Source organism: Anastrepha obliqua, chromosome 1 (assembly GCF_027943255.1).
Source record: "Anastrepha obliqua isolate idAnaObli1 chromosome 1, idAnaObli1_1.0, whole genome shotgun sequence".
NCBI lineage: Eukaryota > Metazoa > Arthropoda > Insecta > Diptera > Tephritidae > Anastrepha > Anastrepha obliqua.
Genome location: NC_072892.1, coordinates 183,068,724 through 183,085,887, shown reverse-complemented (window position 1 = coordinate 183,085,887; position 17,164 = coordinate 183,068,724). Strand labels below are relative to the sequence as shown.

The 17,164-nt window shown below is 37.2% G+C and overlaps 3 protein-coding genes across 4 annotated transcripts; 2 read left to right on the top strand and 1 right to left on the bottom strand.

Moving 5' to 3' along the window:
- Positions 1 to 1,571: 1,571 nt before the first annotated feature.
- Positions 1,572 to 2,513, bottom strand: LOC129235601 (methylated-DNA--protein-cysteine methyltransferase, inducible). Its single transcript, XM_054869522.1, has one exon. The coding sequence runs from the start codon at positions 2,221 to 2,223 to the stop codon at positions 1,654 to 1,656; it is 570 nt and encodes a 189-aa protein (XP_054725497.1). The 5' UTR covers positions 2,224 to 2,513; the 3' UTR covers positions 1,572 to 1,653.
- Positions 2,514 to 4,215: 1,702 nt separating this feature from the next.
- Positions 4,216 to 5,422, top strand: LOC129235599 (RING finger protein narya-like). The gene has a single exon (XM_054869521.1). The coding sequence runs from the start codon at positions 4,276 to 4,278 to the stop codon at positions 4,918 to 4,920; it is 645 nt and encodes a 214-aa protein (XP_054725496.1). The 5' UTR covers positions 4,216 to 4,275; the 3' UTR covers positions 4,921 to 5,422.
- Positions 5,423 to 6,154: 732 nt separating this feature from the next.
- On the top strand, positions 6,155 to 11,460 carry LOC129235598 (sphingomyelin phosphodiesterase-like). 2 transcript variants are annotated; one of them, XM_054869520.1, is made up of 6 exons: positions 6,155 to 6,203; positions 9,148 to 10,054; positions 10,114 to 10,651; positions 10,718 to 10,900; positions 10,965 to 11,114; positions 11,191 to 11,460. In XM_054869520.1, the coding sequence occupies exons 2-6, from the start codon at positions 9,294 to 9,296 to the stop codon at positions 11,374 to 11,376; spliced, it is 1,818 nt and encodes a 605-aa protein (XP_054725495.1). In that variant the 5' UTR covers positions 6,155 to 6,203; positions 9,148 to 9,293; the 3' UTR covers positions 11,377 to 11,460. The 2 variants fall into 2 exon arrangements, with proteins under 2 accessions (XP_054725495.1, XP_054725494.1); XM_054869519.1 differs by lacking the exon at positions 6,155 to 6,203 and adding an exon at positions 6,307 to 6,522.
- Positions 11,461 to 17,164: the final 5,704 nt, after the last annotated feature.

Here is a 17,164-nt window from a genome sequence, read left to right as displayed (position 1 = left end):
TCTAAAGTTAATAGACTTGCATCCGCCGATCAGGATGAGTCATATTACGCCATGATTTTCCACTGCATGAGTTCAGATGTGCATATGTATGCATATATTGTGTGCGATCAAAAAACCCCCCTTGCCAGAGTATCTGAGTTTATATACGAAATACAATCATATTCCAATTTAAACAGTTGTTTTTAATTTTGGGGAGTTTTAAAATAGCCGACCTTACGTGTGGAGTTTTTTTATGTGAAACTGTTTTTCGGAATGACAATTGAAAAATGACTAAATTTCAAATCAACTGTAATTTTTCATGCTCATTGTGCATGCTTAATGCAAAAATATTGCAAAAAAATTTGGATTTTTCATCGCACACCTTAAATGCACATATTTTCTCGTTGACATTTATGCATACATATGTATGTTGTTAATAATTTGAGAAACTCACGTAGCATGTACTGTCATATTAGATACATACATACATATTAATAGAAATACAATACAATACATATATGCAACATATAGATTAAAATTTTCCAAATGCATTTACATGGAATAAAATACTTGAAATAAAATTTAAAGATATTTTCGTTCAAATGATCAAGGTTTCTGATATTTTCAATAAGAACAACATAAAAAGAAGGGCAATATACGATATTTATGCTTTTATATAATAGAAAGTATGTTTTATTAAGATGATGGACTAAATCTCTGCACATTTTTGGCATCGATCCTTTATCAAGATGATTTATTTCCGGCATAGCATCCGATGTTCCAAAACCAGAACTATCCGAAAGCTTCCGTATTAGTAATATACATACATACATATATTTTTATATTTATATAGATAATTTGCGTTTATACTTGTTGTTGTTGCTATTGTTGTAGCAGTATCTTTGCCCTGTCAGTGTAGTGTAATCACCGGTCGTCTTCGCCTAGCTCATCTAACGGTAGACCCAGGAAACTGGCTGTTTCGACGGGTTGGGTACAGAGGGAGAGGGGTGTTAGATGAGTGGGTTTGATGGGGCATGTGAAAAGGTGGTTAGTGTCGTGCGAAGTGCCTTCACATGCCGGACACATTTAGTATGTCGGGGTCGATTCTGGATAAGTAGGAGTTTAACCTGCTACAGTATCCAGAACGTAATGTGCCAAGGTTACGCGGGACGCTCGGGGAAGCCGGAGCTCTTCGTCTGCAATTGGTGGTGGTTGGACTCCGATAACGGCATTCGGGGGTCGGGAGCTTAGGATGGTGGTAAGGGTCTCCCGATGAATGTTGTTTATGGCCTGTCTGCGTTTATACTCTTTTTAGGTGTTTCGCCGAGCTCCTCCTCCTACTTGCGGTGTGGCTCTTGGTTTTGTTTCGCAAATGGAGGGACCTACAGTTTTAAGCCGACGCCGAACGGCAGATATTTTTCATGAGGATCTTTTTCGTGGCACAAATACACTCAGAAGCTTGCCATTGCCAGCCGAAGAGCAACTGTTCATATATGCAGATTCGAACGTACGTACTCCCGGACGGTAGTGACACACCAAGTTATTTATGCTACCTAAAAATTTATAAAATCATTGATAATATCTACAAATGCTTATTGTTTCGCAACATTTTATTTTATAAAATTCTTGTACAATCTATTTTATTAAATATACATATTTGCTTAACATTCGAAATTATTTTTTACATTCATAATTCAGTAAACTAATTTTGCGTGCTTTGCCGCCCCCGTACTTAATATCACCATTTTTTGAAATTACGCGATGACAAGGTATGACTATCGACACTTCATTACTACCCACTGCTGTTCCCACTGCGCGCACAGCTTTCGGTTTCCCAATCCGCTTAGCGATATCCCCATATGTACAAGTCTGTCCAGAAGGTATTTTTAATAATTCTTCCCATACAGCTTCTTGAAATGGTGTACCAGCTACCAAAACATGTATAGTACTCTCTTCATCACTGAATATTTTATGGGCTATCATTTGCGCTTGAGTCAAGTCCTCCGAGAGCAAAGCGTCCGGCCAACGTTTTTGAAGTGGTGTCTCATAATTACTTGCCTTATTTTCTTTGCCTGTACAATCAGTGGAACTTTCCGCAAAATGTAAATAGCAAACTGCGTCATTCGAGTCTTTCAGAAATCCTAGCACAATATCTCCAAAATCCGTCTTAACAAGGCCATAGGAAATTCTTACTGGTTTTTTGTTACCAAACGATTTAAGTATAACTTTTTTTGAATTCAACATGGTGACAAAGGTTTTGGAAAATAGCGTATATATTTGTTTTTGTGTTGATATATCTTGGCGGCAATGCACACATCAAGGTGGATTATATTAAATTCACCTTGGCATACATCATCACTAAAAATGAAGTTTTTCACTTAGTTTGGAAGCCGACAGATTAACAGGTATATATTAATATTTATATTGTAACGAAGCAAGAAACTTCCCCAGCATATTGTGAGAAATATTTTAAATCCATCATAATCCATTGTCCCGAATCGAATGGCAAATGTGGCAATCCCGAGCGAATGAGACGGAACAAGGCAAGGCGAATTTATTGCAGGTGATGGCAATGCGAATTTAATAAATCCCCCTTGGAACAAGGGGAGACAAAAGTCGCCAGAAGAAACGAATAGCCAAATCTAGAAATAATGATAGTTATTAAGGAAGGTTCGCAATATAAAACAAACGAACAAAGCAAAAGTAGGAAAAATTACATATTTGTGAAAATTCAGTAAATGGCTTGGTAGATTAGTGAGATTTAAACTAATCAAATCAATGAAAACGAAGTGTCGTGTGTTAAATTGCGCAATCACAAATTAATATAAAGCTTCCAAATGCAGTTTGCTTTCGACTACTCTTCTTCTTCACAAACAAGTAATTCCCCTTCCTTTTGCTTATTTATTCATCCGCTCTTACGGCACAGCGAATTCGGAAGGCGTAATCTGTTTCTCTATCATTCTTGGTTGTTAAGTACGCAGAGAACGTTAAATACGTTAAAGTTCTCTGGTAACGTTCTCTGGCGAACGTCAACAAACAAATATGGTAACAGCAAAAAGGCAGATGACTGACATTCAAAACAGCGAATAGCAGGAAAAACGAATCAGCGGGTAAGCGAAGTCACCTTGTGCGGATTCGCCGTGCCAGTAATATTTAGAAATTGATGTTCTAAGATTCTGGCAGCGTAAAAGATGTCATATTTACTCAAGAATGATAAAGGGTTTTCCAATAAGAGGTGTTATTTTGTTAAAAGATCAATGGTTTCGTTGCTTATGGGGCACGTAGCGCCGCCATGTTGAAAGTAAACGTTGTCCAGATCAATACCATAAAAAATCGTTAATCATCTCCCGATAGCGCAATCCATTCGCCGTAACTGTTGCTCCAGCTTCATTTTCGGAAAAGTAATGTCCAATGACTCCGCCGGACCATAAACCTGTTTGGTGCAGTCACACGTTGGGGATAGAGAGGCTTTTCAACAATAACTCTTGGATTTTCTGAGCCCCAGATCCGACAATTTTGCTTGTTGACGAAGCCACCGAGGTGGAAATGGGCCTCATCACTCGAGATGATTCGTCGATGGAATTCAGGATCATTTTCATACATTTCAACGACCCAATCAGAAAAGATACAACGTTGTTGATGAACGGCCGGCTTGAGTTCTTGTGTTAACTGGACTTTATAAGCCTTAAGACCCAAATCTTTATGCAAAATACGATGTAAAGACGTTTGTGGAATGCCTAATTCCAAACAACGTCGAGGAATGGACAAACCTGGGTTTTCTTCAACACTTTCGGCTAAAACAGCAATATTTTCGGCTGTTCTTGAGCGACGTGCACGGGTTTTAGTCTTCACCTCACTAACTTGTCCCAACAGCTCGAATTTTTTCACCAATTTCTGTATTTCGGCCCGCCAAGGTGCTGCACGATGATCCAAAAATGTTCGAGTTTTACGAACCGTCTCTGCCAAAGTTTCACCATTTTTCTAGTGAAGTTTAATAATTTCAATCCGTTGTTTAAGCGTACGATACATGTTATTTTTATTAATGGCGTAGTTTTCTTCTTGTCAAATATCAAAAATTACAGCTTCAAAAGTGACATCTACCGAAATAGCGGGCTGTTCAAAATAACACCTGTTATTGGAAAACCCTTTACATACTCAATTCGCCTTGATATATAATTATACGCAAAATGACTACTTCACCTTGCAACGGGTATTTATTTGTTTCCTGTGGAGTGCGATTTGTTTTTCCTCGGTTATTTTTATAAAATAGCAGAAAAGTTGCAATTAGATGAAATTATGCTTATAATGTATTGCAACAAATGCTTTAAGCGAAAAACGATAGAGAACTCAAATAAATTCTACATTTCCAAATGTAGTCATATCTTCTGCCAGCTGTGCTTGCCTACGGGTCCATGCCATGCATGCAAAGCGCCCTACAAAGCCAGGACAATCGACGCTAATATGCCCAAAGCAATGGAGATTTATTTCGAACCACCAGAAAAAGCATTTCGTAGATTTCAAAAAATACTCCAATTCCAAACATCGCAGTATGCATTATACGCTCACTACTGGCTTAATGTAATTCCACTTCAAATTCAAGAAGAGTTTAAGAAATTTAATGGAATGAGGAGAATCAGTGCCCATCTGAATGAGAAATTAGCATACGAAACCAAGAGAATTGAAAAACTGAAATTATATTTAGCATATAAAAAGCGGTGCTCACAAGAGTTGAATCAGATGCATCAACGTCCGGTTCGTGGTCGTTCATCCACGGTCTCATCAAACAGTAGATATAATAATGTAGTCAACCGCCTTAAAACTCCAACAATAAGCAGTTTATCGGAAGTTACTCTGTCTAGTGCTAATTGCTCAAACTGTACAGATTTGAGCAAACAAAGGGGTTCCTTTTCCAAACGTGCGCGAAATGATTTCAGAATTTAAGCGTTATGACGCCTCACGCCCTTTTAAAACTTAGCGTATTAGTAAGAATCTACTTAATCTAATTTTACTTATGTTTTATTTGAAATATGCAAAATTGAGTTAAGAACTAAAAATAAATACCATTCGTAGCACTCTATTCAACTGGGAGTGGTTGTATGGTAATTCATTAAAAATACATTTTAAAATTGCTACACGCCATGTAATACTATTATAATTACTGGTTCTGTTTTTCTGTAAAAGCATTAAGTGTTCTACATACATGTTTTTTAAGTGACAGTACTTGACCGAATATTAATCCGGAATATGCCGGTAACGTAGAATCGACTATTGGGGGACTGAATTTAATTTGAAATAAATGAAAATTTTTTGAATATTACGATGAAATGAAATAATTTGAATATAGAATATAACAGAGCGTCTATAATGAACCGCTTAGGGCGTAACTGGCCACAGGGATCTGTATGTATAGGTAGTAGAAAAAATATAATAAAAATTTAATTAATTTTAAAGAAAATTTCTGAGTTCCAAAAATGCACACGAGGCATATAGATATGTATTATAAGTATTACGAACAACAAAAACCACAGTTCCACACAATTAAAAAACAATCGAATTATTTAAATATCGTAATAGTTACACGGCACTACAGCAGAAGATCCAAGGGGTTTGAAAAATGTATCTGGAGTACTTTCACCTCTTACGAGGATGTAGGAACAAAAATTAAGACATCCTCTTAATTAAATCAAGCAGGATACACCTTTCAAACCACGAAGCATTAAAAAGTATTGTTCTTTTCCAAGCTTTTTTGTTTTTTTCTTAATACCTCCATAATTTACCAATACACTCATACAGCAAAGTCAAGACTACTCCAAAAGAAACAATTAATTGGCAATACTAACACTAGAATATTTTGCTGATGCATAATAAAAGTAAGTTCACATATTCATTAATTTGCAATAAATAAACAAAATGAATCTACCCGTTCACATATGGCAGATTACCTGAAAGATTTTTCTTCATAGAAATTGCTTTGGTGGAATATTTTGGTTTGTTTAATTATCATTAGCGATATGAAAAAAAGACAAGGAGAAGGAATAGTAAGAAACAGTTGGAGGAAATTCGTAAACGACGTTTACTGAAGTTTCAAAAAATTATGGAATTAAAATTATGTCTACAAACCTGTTTTCTTTGCCGGCGTCCATTTTCTTTTAATTATGGATTGGGAGTTAAACACGAAAAAGTAGGTAATCTTCTTATGTATATGTGAACGTATTATAAGAAAGGTAAGCAAAATTGCTTTATTAACAATAGTAGATTATCTTGTCGATAAGAAATTCAAAATCTGAAAAATTATATACATACATCCATACATAGACATATAGGCATGAGGATAAGTGATACCATTGATTTTAAAGAACTATAAATTGGATTACTCGACTGATTTATCTATTAGTCCGCGCAGTAAGCTTTAGTTGTTTGTTTTTGAAGTGAAAATGTGGCGATTGGTGTCTTTAGCCTTTCTTGCTGGTTGCGTTGCTGTGTACATTCCTGGTGTGCCACAAGAATTTACTTCGAATGATGTTGTGCTCTCAGCCATTTCTGGTAGGTGATCGTGAATATTCGTAAGCATAGAAATTTGTATTCTATAATAATAAAAAATTAAAAACAAGGTGTACATAAGGTATAAACGGAGATATAATACGTTCATAATTCATGTCAGAATTTATAAAAAAAAGATTAAGTAGAGAGTGCAAATGCATGAGAATCAATCACAATCCTTAATAAATAAAAATGAGGGTGAATCAGTGACTTATATAATTCAGTACAGAATAATTAAGAAATTGCGTGCTATAAATCAATAATATATAATTTTTGTCTAGTTCTTTTGAAACAGAATCAACGTAAGGAGTAACTTTGCATATTTCTGTACAATGCGAGGTTAGCTTTACACTGTTTATTCTTAGTGATATGAAGCTGAATGAATGAATAAATGCACACACAACAAGGATTGTTTTCATCGGAGTTGCAGCATTCTTTTATTCATTCCTGCTTTGAATACGTGGAATGAGCGCAGGCTTAAAAATGGTTAGCTTAAGGGGTTACGCCACTCTAGCTACTGTAAAAAAGCAGTTTTTTAAGGATTTTTTTTACATTGAAAGAAAGGTGCCAGGAAAAAACTTTTTAAGTATATTATTAAGCATGTATTTAAGTGTAATTACAAATATTTTTATTGAAAAATATTACAAAATGGCGCCTTTGGAGTGAATCTCTGAACGCGCCCTGCGAAAAAGGCACTTCACGGCAAGCAGTACAACTGACGTAAATGCCCACCTAAACCAAATTAAAAACATTCTTCTCAATCGACGTGAGTATAGCTGTAGAAATACGTACGGGATTTTAGAAATATTGAAATTTGTGTATTTTGCAGATGTTTGAAGTCAAAAGTAGAATTTTTCGTCTAAAATGGAACCGTTAATTGTTTATAAAAATTTTTCTAATTAATTAATAAAAAAATCCGTACGTATTTCAGTGCGGAATAATGTTCTAAAGATCCTTGTACAATTACAAGTGAAAATATTAAAAATTGTTTGTGTTATGCTGCTTGCCGTTTTGAAAAATCACGTTTTGAGATAAACACGCTTTAAATTTGAATAGTCGGTTCAGAGACGTCAGAGGCGCTCGCGCAAAAGTGCGAAATATTAGAGATAAACATTTTTTTCACGCATAGGACTTTTTGTTTTATATTCTAAAGAGTTTAAAGCATCTTTTAAGCAAAAAAAAAAAATTTCGATATTTTGAAAATCCTAGAGTGGCCTAACCCCTTAATTCCTAAACGAGAGAAAATCTTAGTCCACAAGTCCACAGTACAAATAGGTGGTTTTCTCAAACGGTGTATGATTTCATACTTTTACAACTCAGATATGTATGTGCTGAGTTTGTGGCAGTGGAAAATATGGGAATAGTTGTTGGAATTTTCGTGTTTCTAATAGAGCCATAAGTCATCTCAAGTTTGAATGTTGAATTTATGTTTTTATTGATGATTGCAAGAAACCAAAGCATGATCCGCACGTTTTTAGCGATAATATTCTGATAAGCCAAGCAAGTTGTAATAACCGCACACCGCAACAAGGCGATAATAATTATAACGGCACGTGAATTCTATTACCATACGTGAGGGCTCTCACCAAAAATAGGTGCGGTTTTAAAAGATTAAATTTTTATCAACGCTAAGGAGGGGTGTTGATATTTGTAAAAACAATTTAGGACATAAATGAACGAAATTTCGCAGGAAATAAAAGAAGAGTGCGGAAGTACCTTTACAGCGTTATTCAATTTTTTCTTAAACCCATTCTGCCAAAAGAGTAAAAAATAGCATCAAAAATCTCTTTATTGTGAATCCGTTGAAGTTTAGGGAAAATGTTTTGAAGAAATAATTTAATTTATAAAAAATCTCAATATTTTGAGGTCATTATAAATTTTGCGAAAATCTGAACATTTAATAAATTTCATAATTCATTATGGAGAATGATGCGCTCTACTACATATGTACGAGGATCGTTTTAAAGTCCGTGCAAAAATAAAAACTACTGAATTGTTTGTATTTTTTTTTATTTTTCGTCATAGTCTTCTTTTAGGCTTATACACTTTGTCAAGTTCTTTGATCCTTTCCGAATAATAAGATTTGTTCAAGTCTGAAAAATAGCCATTCGTTCAAGCAGTCACCTCCTCGTTTGGATAAAATCTTTTTCCCGCCAGCCATTTCTTCAAATTGGGCAATAAATGGTAGTCCGAGGGAGCCAAATCTGGATAATGGGGGGATGTGAAACGAGTTGGAATCTTAGTTTTATTAATTTTGCGACCACAACTGTTAAAGCGGAAGCTGGTACGTTGTCGTGAGGGAAAAGGAAAATCACTCGACTTCCTCGATTCACACGAAGGTCAAACTCAAAGAAATAGGCCGATCTTGCTGAAACTTGGTGTGTGTTCGCCCAAGAGTTGCTACTAACTAAACATAGCCTCGATGCGTGCCCGTAGTGCCATCTCTCTGACTTGGATGGTCTTTTCAAACGGCCCTCGTATATTTGTATATACATTTTGCGTGTACTTGTGCAAGTTTATGTAATAAAAATTTATTTAACATATAAAAATAATAGCGAGGAGCCGACAATATTTATAAATGCTGCTGTTGATAAATTCTAAATATTTTTTAACAAATTATTTATTTAGATGAGATCGCTCGCAAGTTCTCGCAGGAATATATTAACTTCCTCGAGACGGGTATTGAATCTGCCGCACTTCGACAAATCTCCGCTCAATTAGCGAAGGCTCACAGCAAAAAGGACCTCTTCACCAAAGAGCTAAGTGATCTGTCCATGGCAGATCAATTTGTAGCATGCACCACCTGTCGTGCCACGGTCAACGTTGTAGCGCGCATGTTTCGTGACGATGATGGTGAGCTCGCAGGCGATGATAGTGAAGCGAAATTGAGAAATATGGCTTTGGACATCTGCAGTCGGCTTGAACTGGGAACACAAGAAGTGTGTTCGAACTTGATTGATTTCAATTTGCTGTCTGTTCTGTATATCATCCAAAACTCGAAAATAGATTCCCGTACTTTCTGTTCACTTTTCATGGAGTACAATTATTGCAATGTGAATAATGCTGACTACAACTGGACTCTCACCATTGACAGCGGAGGTGTAGCAGTGACTGCGCCAAAATCAGATTTACCCGCCAAGAATGGCAATGAGCTGCAAATTCTGCACTTGACGGATATTCACTATGATCCCCTGTATACACCAGGTGCGTTGGCTGAATGCGTGGAACCACAGTGTTGTCAGAGAGGTGCCGGTTCGACTGATGCTGAGAAGGCGGCGGGTTACTGGGGTGATTACCGTGATTGCGATGCGCCATGGAACATGATTGACGACGCCTTCAATCACATCAAGAACACACATACTAAAATCGATTACATCTATCAAACTGGTGATGTAGTGGATCATATGGTTTGGGGAACGTCAGTGGAAAAGAATACTGAAATTTTAGCAAAGGTAAATAATCGTCTGGCTGAATTATTCCCGGGCATACCGGTATATCCATGCATTGGAAATCATGAGCCACATCCACTAAATCTGTAAGTTGTCATTAAAATTTCAAGGCTCTCTATGGATGTAATATTGTTCGTCCTTTCAGCTTTAGCCCAAGTGATGTTCCAGAGGACATCAACACCCGTTGGTTGTATGAAAAGCTGTATGAGCAATGGTCTACTTGGTTGCCAGCCGAGACTAACGCTACCATTCTTAAGGGCGGTTATTACACAGTTTCGCCAAAATCCGGTTTCCGTGTGATTTCTTTGAATAATAATGATTGTTACACCACCAACTGGTGGTTGTTCCACGATGGAACAGACAAGATTCCTCAACTGCAATGGCTTCATGACACTTTGTTGGCCGCCGAAAAGGCTGGCGAATATGTACACATTCTGGCGCACATTCCAACAGGTGAAGGCAGCTGTTGGTCGGTATGGGCGCGCGAATTTAATAGGTTGGTAGAACGCTTCCGGAACACAATTAGCGGAATCTTCAATGGTCACACCCATCAAGACGAAATGCATTTGCATTACTCGGCTAATGGTCACGCCATTGGCATTGCTTGGAATGGCGGTTCCATAACTACATATTCCAATAAGAATCCAAACTATCGATTATATCAAATTGAAACCAACAGCATGGTAAAATGTTTTTATTATAAAGGTTAATTTGATATATAACGAAATTATGATTTTCATCAAATCTAGCAAGTTGTGGATCACGAAACATGGATCTTCAATTTGACGGAAGCCAACGTTCATGGCGAGTCTCAAACCCCAAATTGGTTCAAAGAATATGACTTCTCTACAGAGTTTACTACAGACTTGAGCCCAGCTGGGATTGATAAATTACTGGATGAAATGACTGAAGACCCAAGCATTCTCAGAAAGGTGAACTAATTTGTTGGGCCATTTTTATAATTCTTTCGTACTAATAGTCTTTGTTTAAATCTAGTTCTGGAGATACAAAATGACCACTGCCGATCCAAAATTGAATAAGGGCTGTGATAGCGATTGCCTGTTAAGCACGATCTGTCGAATAGCGACGACTGTGAACACCCAGAAGACGCGCTGTGCGCAACTGCAGGAGAAACTAAAAATTGCTGTAAGTTATTTATCTGTTAGAAATGGTAGAACATTTTAACTAAAAAATAATTTATTTTATTTTATGTAATTTATAGTTGGACAACGAAACCACAAGCACAAGCGCAAGTTCAAGCACAAGCACCACCTCCACATCTGAAGCGACGGCTTCCACACCTGAAGAGGTCAGTACCACTTCCGAAAAACCAGAAGGGGACGGCGCAGCTTCTTTGAGTATCTCGATAGCGGGCATGATTATTTTAACGATTTTCTGGACATTATAAGTGTTTAAAATGCGAAATATTTAAATAGTTTCTTAATTTAAGTGGCTTCTCTATTTATAAATTATGTATGTACACCTAAGACAAACTGAGCAAATATAGTATGTATAAAGTTTTAGTAGTAATTATTATTGAAGTATAGATAAAAAATTTATTTTTCCCTTCTTCTTCTTGATTGGTGCTATAATCGCTTATGCTATTTTGGCTGAGCTTGACAAAGTACGCTAGTCGTTTCTTTCTCGTGCTAAACGGCACCAGTTGGACATGCCAAGTGACCGTAATCTACTGGGCCTGACAGTGTTTAGACAGTCAATAAACGACATTCACCGGGAGACCTTACGCCCACAGAATGCCGTAATCGGAGTCCAATCACCACCTATAGCAGATGAAGAGCTCCAGCTTCCTCGTGAGACACGTGTAACACTGGCACAATTACGTTCTGGATACTGTAGCAGGTTAAACTCCTTCTTATCCAGAATCGACCCCGACATACCAAACATATGTCCGGCATGTGAAGGCACCCCGCACGACACTAACCACCTTTTCACATGCCCTCTAAAACCGACTCATCTAACACCCCTCTCCCTCTGGACCCAACCCGTCGAAACAGCATTTTTCCTGGGCCTACCTTTAGATGAGCTAGACGAAGATGACCGGTGATATGCCTTACACTGGCGGGCTTCTATTACTGTTAACAAACAAACAAACAAACTAAGTGAAGCCAAGTCCTTCTCCACCTGATCTTTCCAACTCAGAGAAGGTCTTCCTCTGCTACCATCAGCTGGTACCGAATATATATTTTAGTTTTTGTGAAAGTTTCGAAAATAACTACGAGTTGTTCTGCAATAATAAATTAAATGTTAGTTTTTGCAAACAGGCTGAGTGCGTTCGTTTCTAAATGATTCCAAGAGCCAGCAAAATTCAAAAATGTGTTTCTATCTTTCAAATCATTCTCAATCAATAAATAAATCAATCAATCAAGTGTAAATTTTTCACCTTTATTCCCATTAGTTACAAAACAATGACCTCCGAATAGCAGATGATTCTTTATGAGAACCTTGTTTATAGCAGATATGCTCCCGGATGTTTGCTATTGTCCGATGAGGCGTACTAAAATTAAGAGTAGCTGGTACTAAATTAGTGAAAAAAGAAACGAAACTTTGTTCATCATTGACAAACCAATGCCATAATACCGAGCGATTCCAACCAATCAAAGTTTAGGTTAATAACACAATTCAGAACGGACCTTGGGTGGGCGTATCCGATACAAATAAGATAAATCAATATTGGGTTTTCCATCTATACTTGTCACATTAGAACTACGAATAGTTTGGAATTCGACGATTTCTGCGCGTTCTGTGGCTTTGAACCGTTTCATAGTTAAAATTGTACTGCATAGACGTTTTTAAAGCACTAGAAGCAGCGAGCCGATCAACAACTGTGAAAGTTATTCAAACGTGTCAAGTACAGATGGAACATCCGGTATATGGTACCTGGCTCGCGGATGCAATGAATAAGGTACCAGGATTGATATGTATTGAAGTATTTGGACTGAAGCTCCGATACTTTGACACTAAGGGCTATTAAAGCACTCAAATCTAATCAGTTAACCTCCAAACTGCAGATAAAGAGCATTAGCAATACCACTGGGGGCTAGTAATATCACTTGGATGACCAATTAAGTTTGGATCTTCTGGTTGCGTTGGCATTGAAGGAAAGGAGATTGCTGGCAAACTCGCAATGAAGCAAATTTTAACTTTGTTTACAAGTCCAGAGATTTTCCTCGCCTTAGGCATGATGGCACTGTCCAACCTTGTAAAAGAAGACGAAGAAGCTCATAGAGAACTATACTGGGACAATATACTAGCTTTGAAGCGTTTCAGAGCTATTTGGCATCTTACGACTGAAAACGGTTTAAGGGATGCATGGATGTTTCTAAGAACAGGCTAAGAACTAGCGCGGGGATTCGGGCACAGTACAATGAATTTGAACTGGGAATTTATTTGTCTGCAGGGTAGGAAACGAAAGTTCAAGACCCATACTTACTCCATGAGCTTAGGGTCTATAAAATGAGTTCTTCTCGAAAACAGGGGATCTTAAGGTCGCCGTAGTCTAACTCCAATTATAACAATACTTTATTACTTGGACATTTTCACTTTAAAACTTCAGAAAACGAAAGACATAAGTTTGACTGGTTATAATTATTAACGGCATAATCAATGAATACAGAAAAAAGGGGAAGTTAATATTTCCTACATTGGCGCGTTCGCTGTCGCCTTTTTCAACAATAATCAGAAATCTATGTATGCCGCTACAAAAGATCAGCATAATAAAGATGTGTTTTTCTGTTGTCTCCGTTTTTCGAGTTGTCATTGGCTTTTACAATTACAACTTATTTCTTTGAGCCTGAGGTGAAGGGTTCTGAATTATAAATTTGCTAATTTTTTTCATAGCATTTAAAACTGAATATCCCTAATGACGTTGTTATTGTTGTAGCAGTGCACTAGGCCCAGCCAGTGTGGTGAAGCTATTGAAAGTCATCGTCAATTATTCGTTGATCAATTTCAGTCGTGATGTTGCTTTTATTGCCGGTTTTTGACATCGACCTATTGTAGGAACCTATTTTAAAACTGTGCCCGATGCTCTGCACTGCTTTACCTTCCTCCTGCCTGCAGTAAGTGGTAGTCCTATTCTTGTTGCCGCTTTATCAGTTTTTAAGGAATGTCGCTATAATGTTAAAATCATCTCCATATGCCGGGATTTGTACTGATTAGAAAATGGAACTTTATTGCCTCTATGGTTAATAAATCAATAGTTATTTGTGAGTATGTGTATGTATTTCTATTTAATTTCTATGCAAAGTTAATATGGGACCCATTTCCAAAATCTCAAAGCAAGTGCATTTGCAACAATACCACAATTTTAAACACCAAAATGAGGATTATTTCCATAAGTGTGCCAACAAGCCATAAATACTTTTTAAATCCGTTTTGCTTCTGTACTCGTACATACTTCACAATGTTATTGTTCATGTTTATGTCCGTAAATTGAAAAAAAAAAAAAAATATTTGCAAGTTTTTAAAAGTATTCAATAAAGATTGCAATTATCATTAATTGACGGATAGATAATCGCTAGATAACCTCCAAAATCCAACGTTCAAAGTATGGAAATACATATAAATGTAGCTTCCTGTATGTGTGAAAGATTATAAGTTGCCCACCAGTGGTTTATAACGATTGGTTAAAGCGCACAGAATATTGAACCTTAATTGAGAATGTTATATAAATACAATACAATATTATACAAAAATACTAGCCTAACTAGTTTTTGGTGTTGGTGTGCACATTCATGGAATGTCGTAGCACTTCATCTGAGATTACGAAATGGGGCTTTAATCCAAAGTATGTGTTATAATGTGCGATATATGTCTGTCCATAAATATAAATATATGTATGCTATAAATAACATAAACTTTTTGTCTTTATGGCGTGCTTGTGCAAAATCTGGCATCTACGTAGGAATGATTCTAATTCCTAATAACACTTTATCTTACATTTTTTAGTATTTTGTAAAAATTTAAATTGTACTCAAGTAAGCTCCGAGGTGCGAATCTCATTTTAACGTAAAACAAAAAACAAAAAAAGATTTTTCAATATACTGCTCAAAGTATACGTGTGATTACCGTGATTAAACGCACATGCACATCGGTACACTAGGGATGTACATTTTCGGGATTTTTTTATATTGCCAGGACCCCGAACTGTACCGAAATTAAAGTTTTTTTGACTTTGATTATATAAAGGGTTTTCCAATAACAGGTGTTAGGTGTTAAACAGGAGAGATGATTAACGATTTTTTATGGCCTGAATTGGATGGTATGGATCTGGACAACGTTTATTTTCAACAAAACGGCGCTACGTGCCACACAAGCAACGAAACCATTGATCTTTTACGGGAAAAGTTTCCGGACCGTGTTATCTATCGAAGAGGTGATCACAATTGGCCACCGAGATCTTGTGATTTAACACCTTGTGACTTTTTTCTTTGGGGCCACATGAAAAAGAAGGTCTACGGCAACAGCCCAGGGGCAATTCAAGACCTCAAAGAATTCGTGAGGCTATCGAGGACATAGGGCAGCCACTTTGCAATTCGGTTATGGAAAATTTCATGAAAAGTATATCACATATATAATATATATAGCAAAATAACACCTCTCGACATTATAATAAAGAAATATAGCTTTTAGCGTTAAGTTAATATTATTTATGAGCAAGAAAAGCAAACATAAAACTTCGTAATATATAATATTATATATATATAATTGGCGCGTACACTCTTTTTGGGTGTTTGGCCGAGCTCCTCCTCTTATTTGTGGTGTGCGCCTTGATGTTGTCCCACAATTGGAGGGACCTACAGTTTCAACCCGACTCCGAACGGCAGATATTTTTATGAGGAGCTTTTTCATGGCAGAAATACACTCGGAGGTTTGCCATTGCCTGCCGAGGGGCGACCGCTATTAGAAAAAGTGTTTTCCTAATTTTGATGTTTCACCGATATTCGAACCAACGTTCTCTCTGTAAACTCCGAATGGTAGTCACGCACCAACCCATTCGGCTACGGCGGCCGCCGTAAACTTGAGCCTTTAAACAAAATTTTTATGCCAGAAGTACAAAATCTTAGATACAGCAGCAACTGCCGATATAAAATTATTTTCAATCACGGTTTGTGATATCTTAAATGCATACATAAAAGTTCTAATAAAAATTATTGAGTGCATTTATGTAAAAATTATAATTGCAAACTGGATTATTTAAATATTACCACTCAGTTTACCAATAGCCTGACACTTTAATTAACTTTCGTTGACCGAAACTGAAAAAAGTTTAGAGTTTGTTGTGTTTAAAATATATTTATTTATCTATTTAGTCTATGAACACAAGCTTCTAGACTAGACTAATTACAGCGATAAGTAGAATAACTATCGAACATGGTTTGAATACCTAAAAAATAGAATATAAAGTAATGAAAAATACACTTTTCGACGATAAAAAGTCTAGTTGGATAGAACCCAAAAATTTAATTAAATTCACCTAATACTCCGTTTGGAGGATGGTTCCATGTGTAGAAGTCCACGCAAGTGGGGAAAGTTACTGATCGCCATTCACTTGGGAATGGCCAGGACGATTCTTCTGCATATGGTTCAAGCAGCTCACAACGGCCGGGATTAGCCCACGAATCCTTTGGGTAGCTTCCGAACACCCGTTCGGGAGTGAGCTAACGTGAGAAGGCGAAACATTCCAGGATAGCTGGTTGTGCGCTGGGTTTGGGACCCGCCACTTAAAAATCCCCCCCAATGAAAAGATCTGCAAAGCCTCGGATGAGAACTTCCTTTACTGATGACGACCCCTACAAACGAAATAAGGATTACGATTTGAGGGCATGCACCTGGAATGTCCGGTCCCTCAATGGGGAAGGTGCCACTGCCCGGCTGGTTGATGTCCTCGTAAGAGTAAAGGCTGATATCACTGCCATTCAAGATATGCGATGGACGGGACAAGGCAAGAAAAGAGTAGGACCTTGTGACGTTTACTACAGCTGTCATGTAAAGGAGCGCAAATTCGGTGTTGGATTTGTTGTGGGAGAGAGACTTCCTCGCCAAGTACTGTCGTTCACTCCGGTGGACGAGCGTCTCGCAACAATCCGCATCAAAGCCCGTTTTTTCAACATATCGCTAATTTGCGCCCGCGCCCCGACGGAAGAGAAGGACGATGCGACCAAAGATTCCTTCTA

Bases quoted from the DNA above. Each gene is read 5' to 3' on its own strand.
- LOC129235601 (XM_054869522.1), bottom strand. From the start codon at position 2,223: ATGTTGAATTCAAAAAAAGTTATACTTAAATCGTTTGGTAACAAAAAA.
- LOC129235599 (XM_054869521.1), top strand. From the start codon at position 4,276: ATGCTTATAATGTATTGCAACAAATGCTTTAAGCGAAAAACGATAGAG.
- LOC129235598 (XM_054869519.1), top strand. From the start codon at position 6,414: ATGTGGCGATTGGTGTCTTTAGCCTTTCTTGCTGGTTGCGTTGCTGTG. The intron at 6,523-9,147 runs GTAGGTGATCGT...TTATTTATTTAG, and splicing joins TGTGCTCTCAGCCATTTCTG to ATGAGATCGCTCGCAAGTTC. The intron at 10,652-10,717 runs GTAAAATGTTTT...CATCAAATCTAG, and splicing joins AAATTGAAACCAACAGCATG to CAAGTTGTGGATCACGAAAC.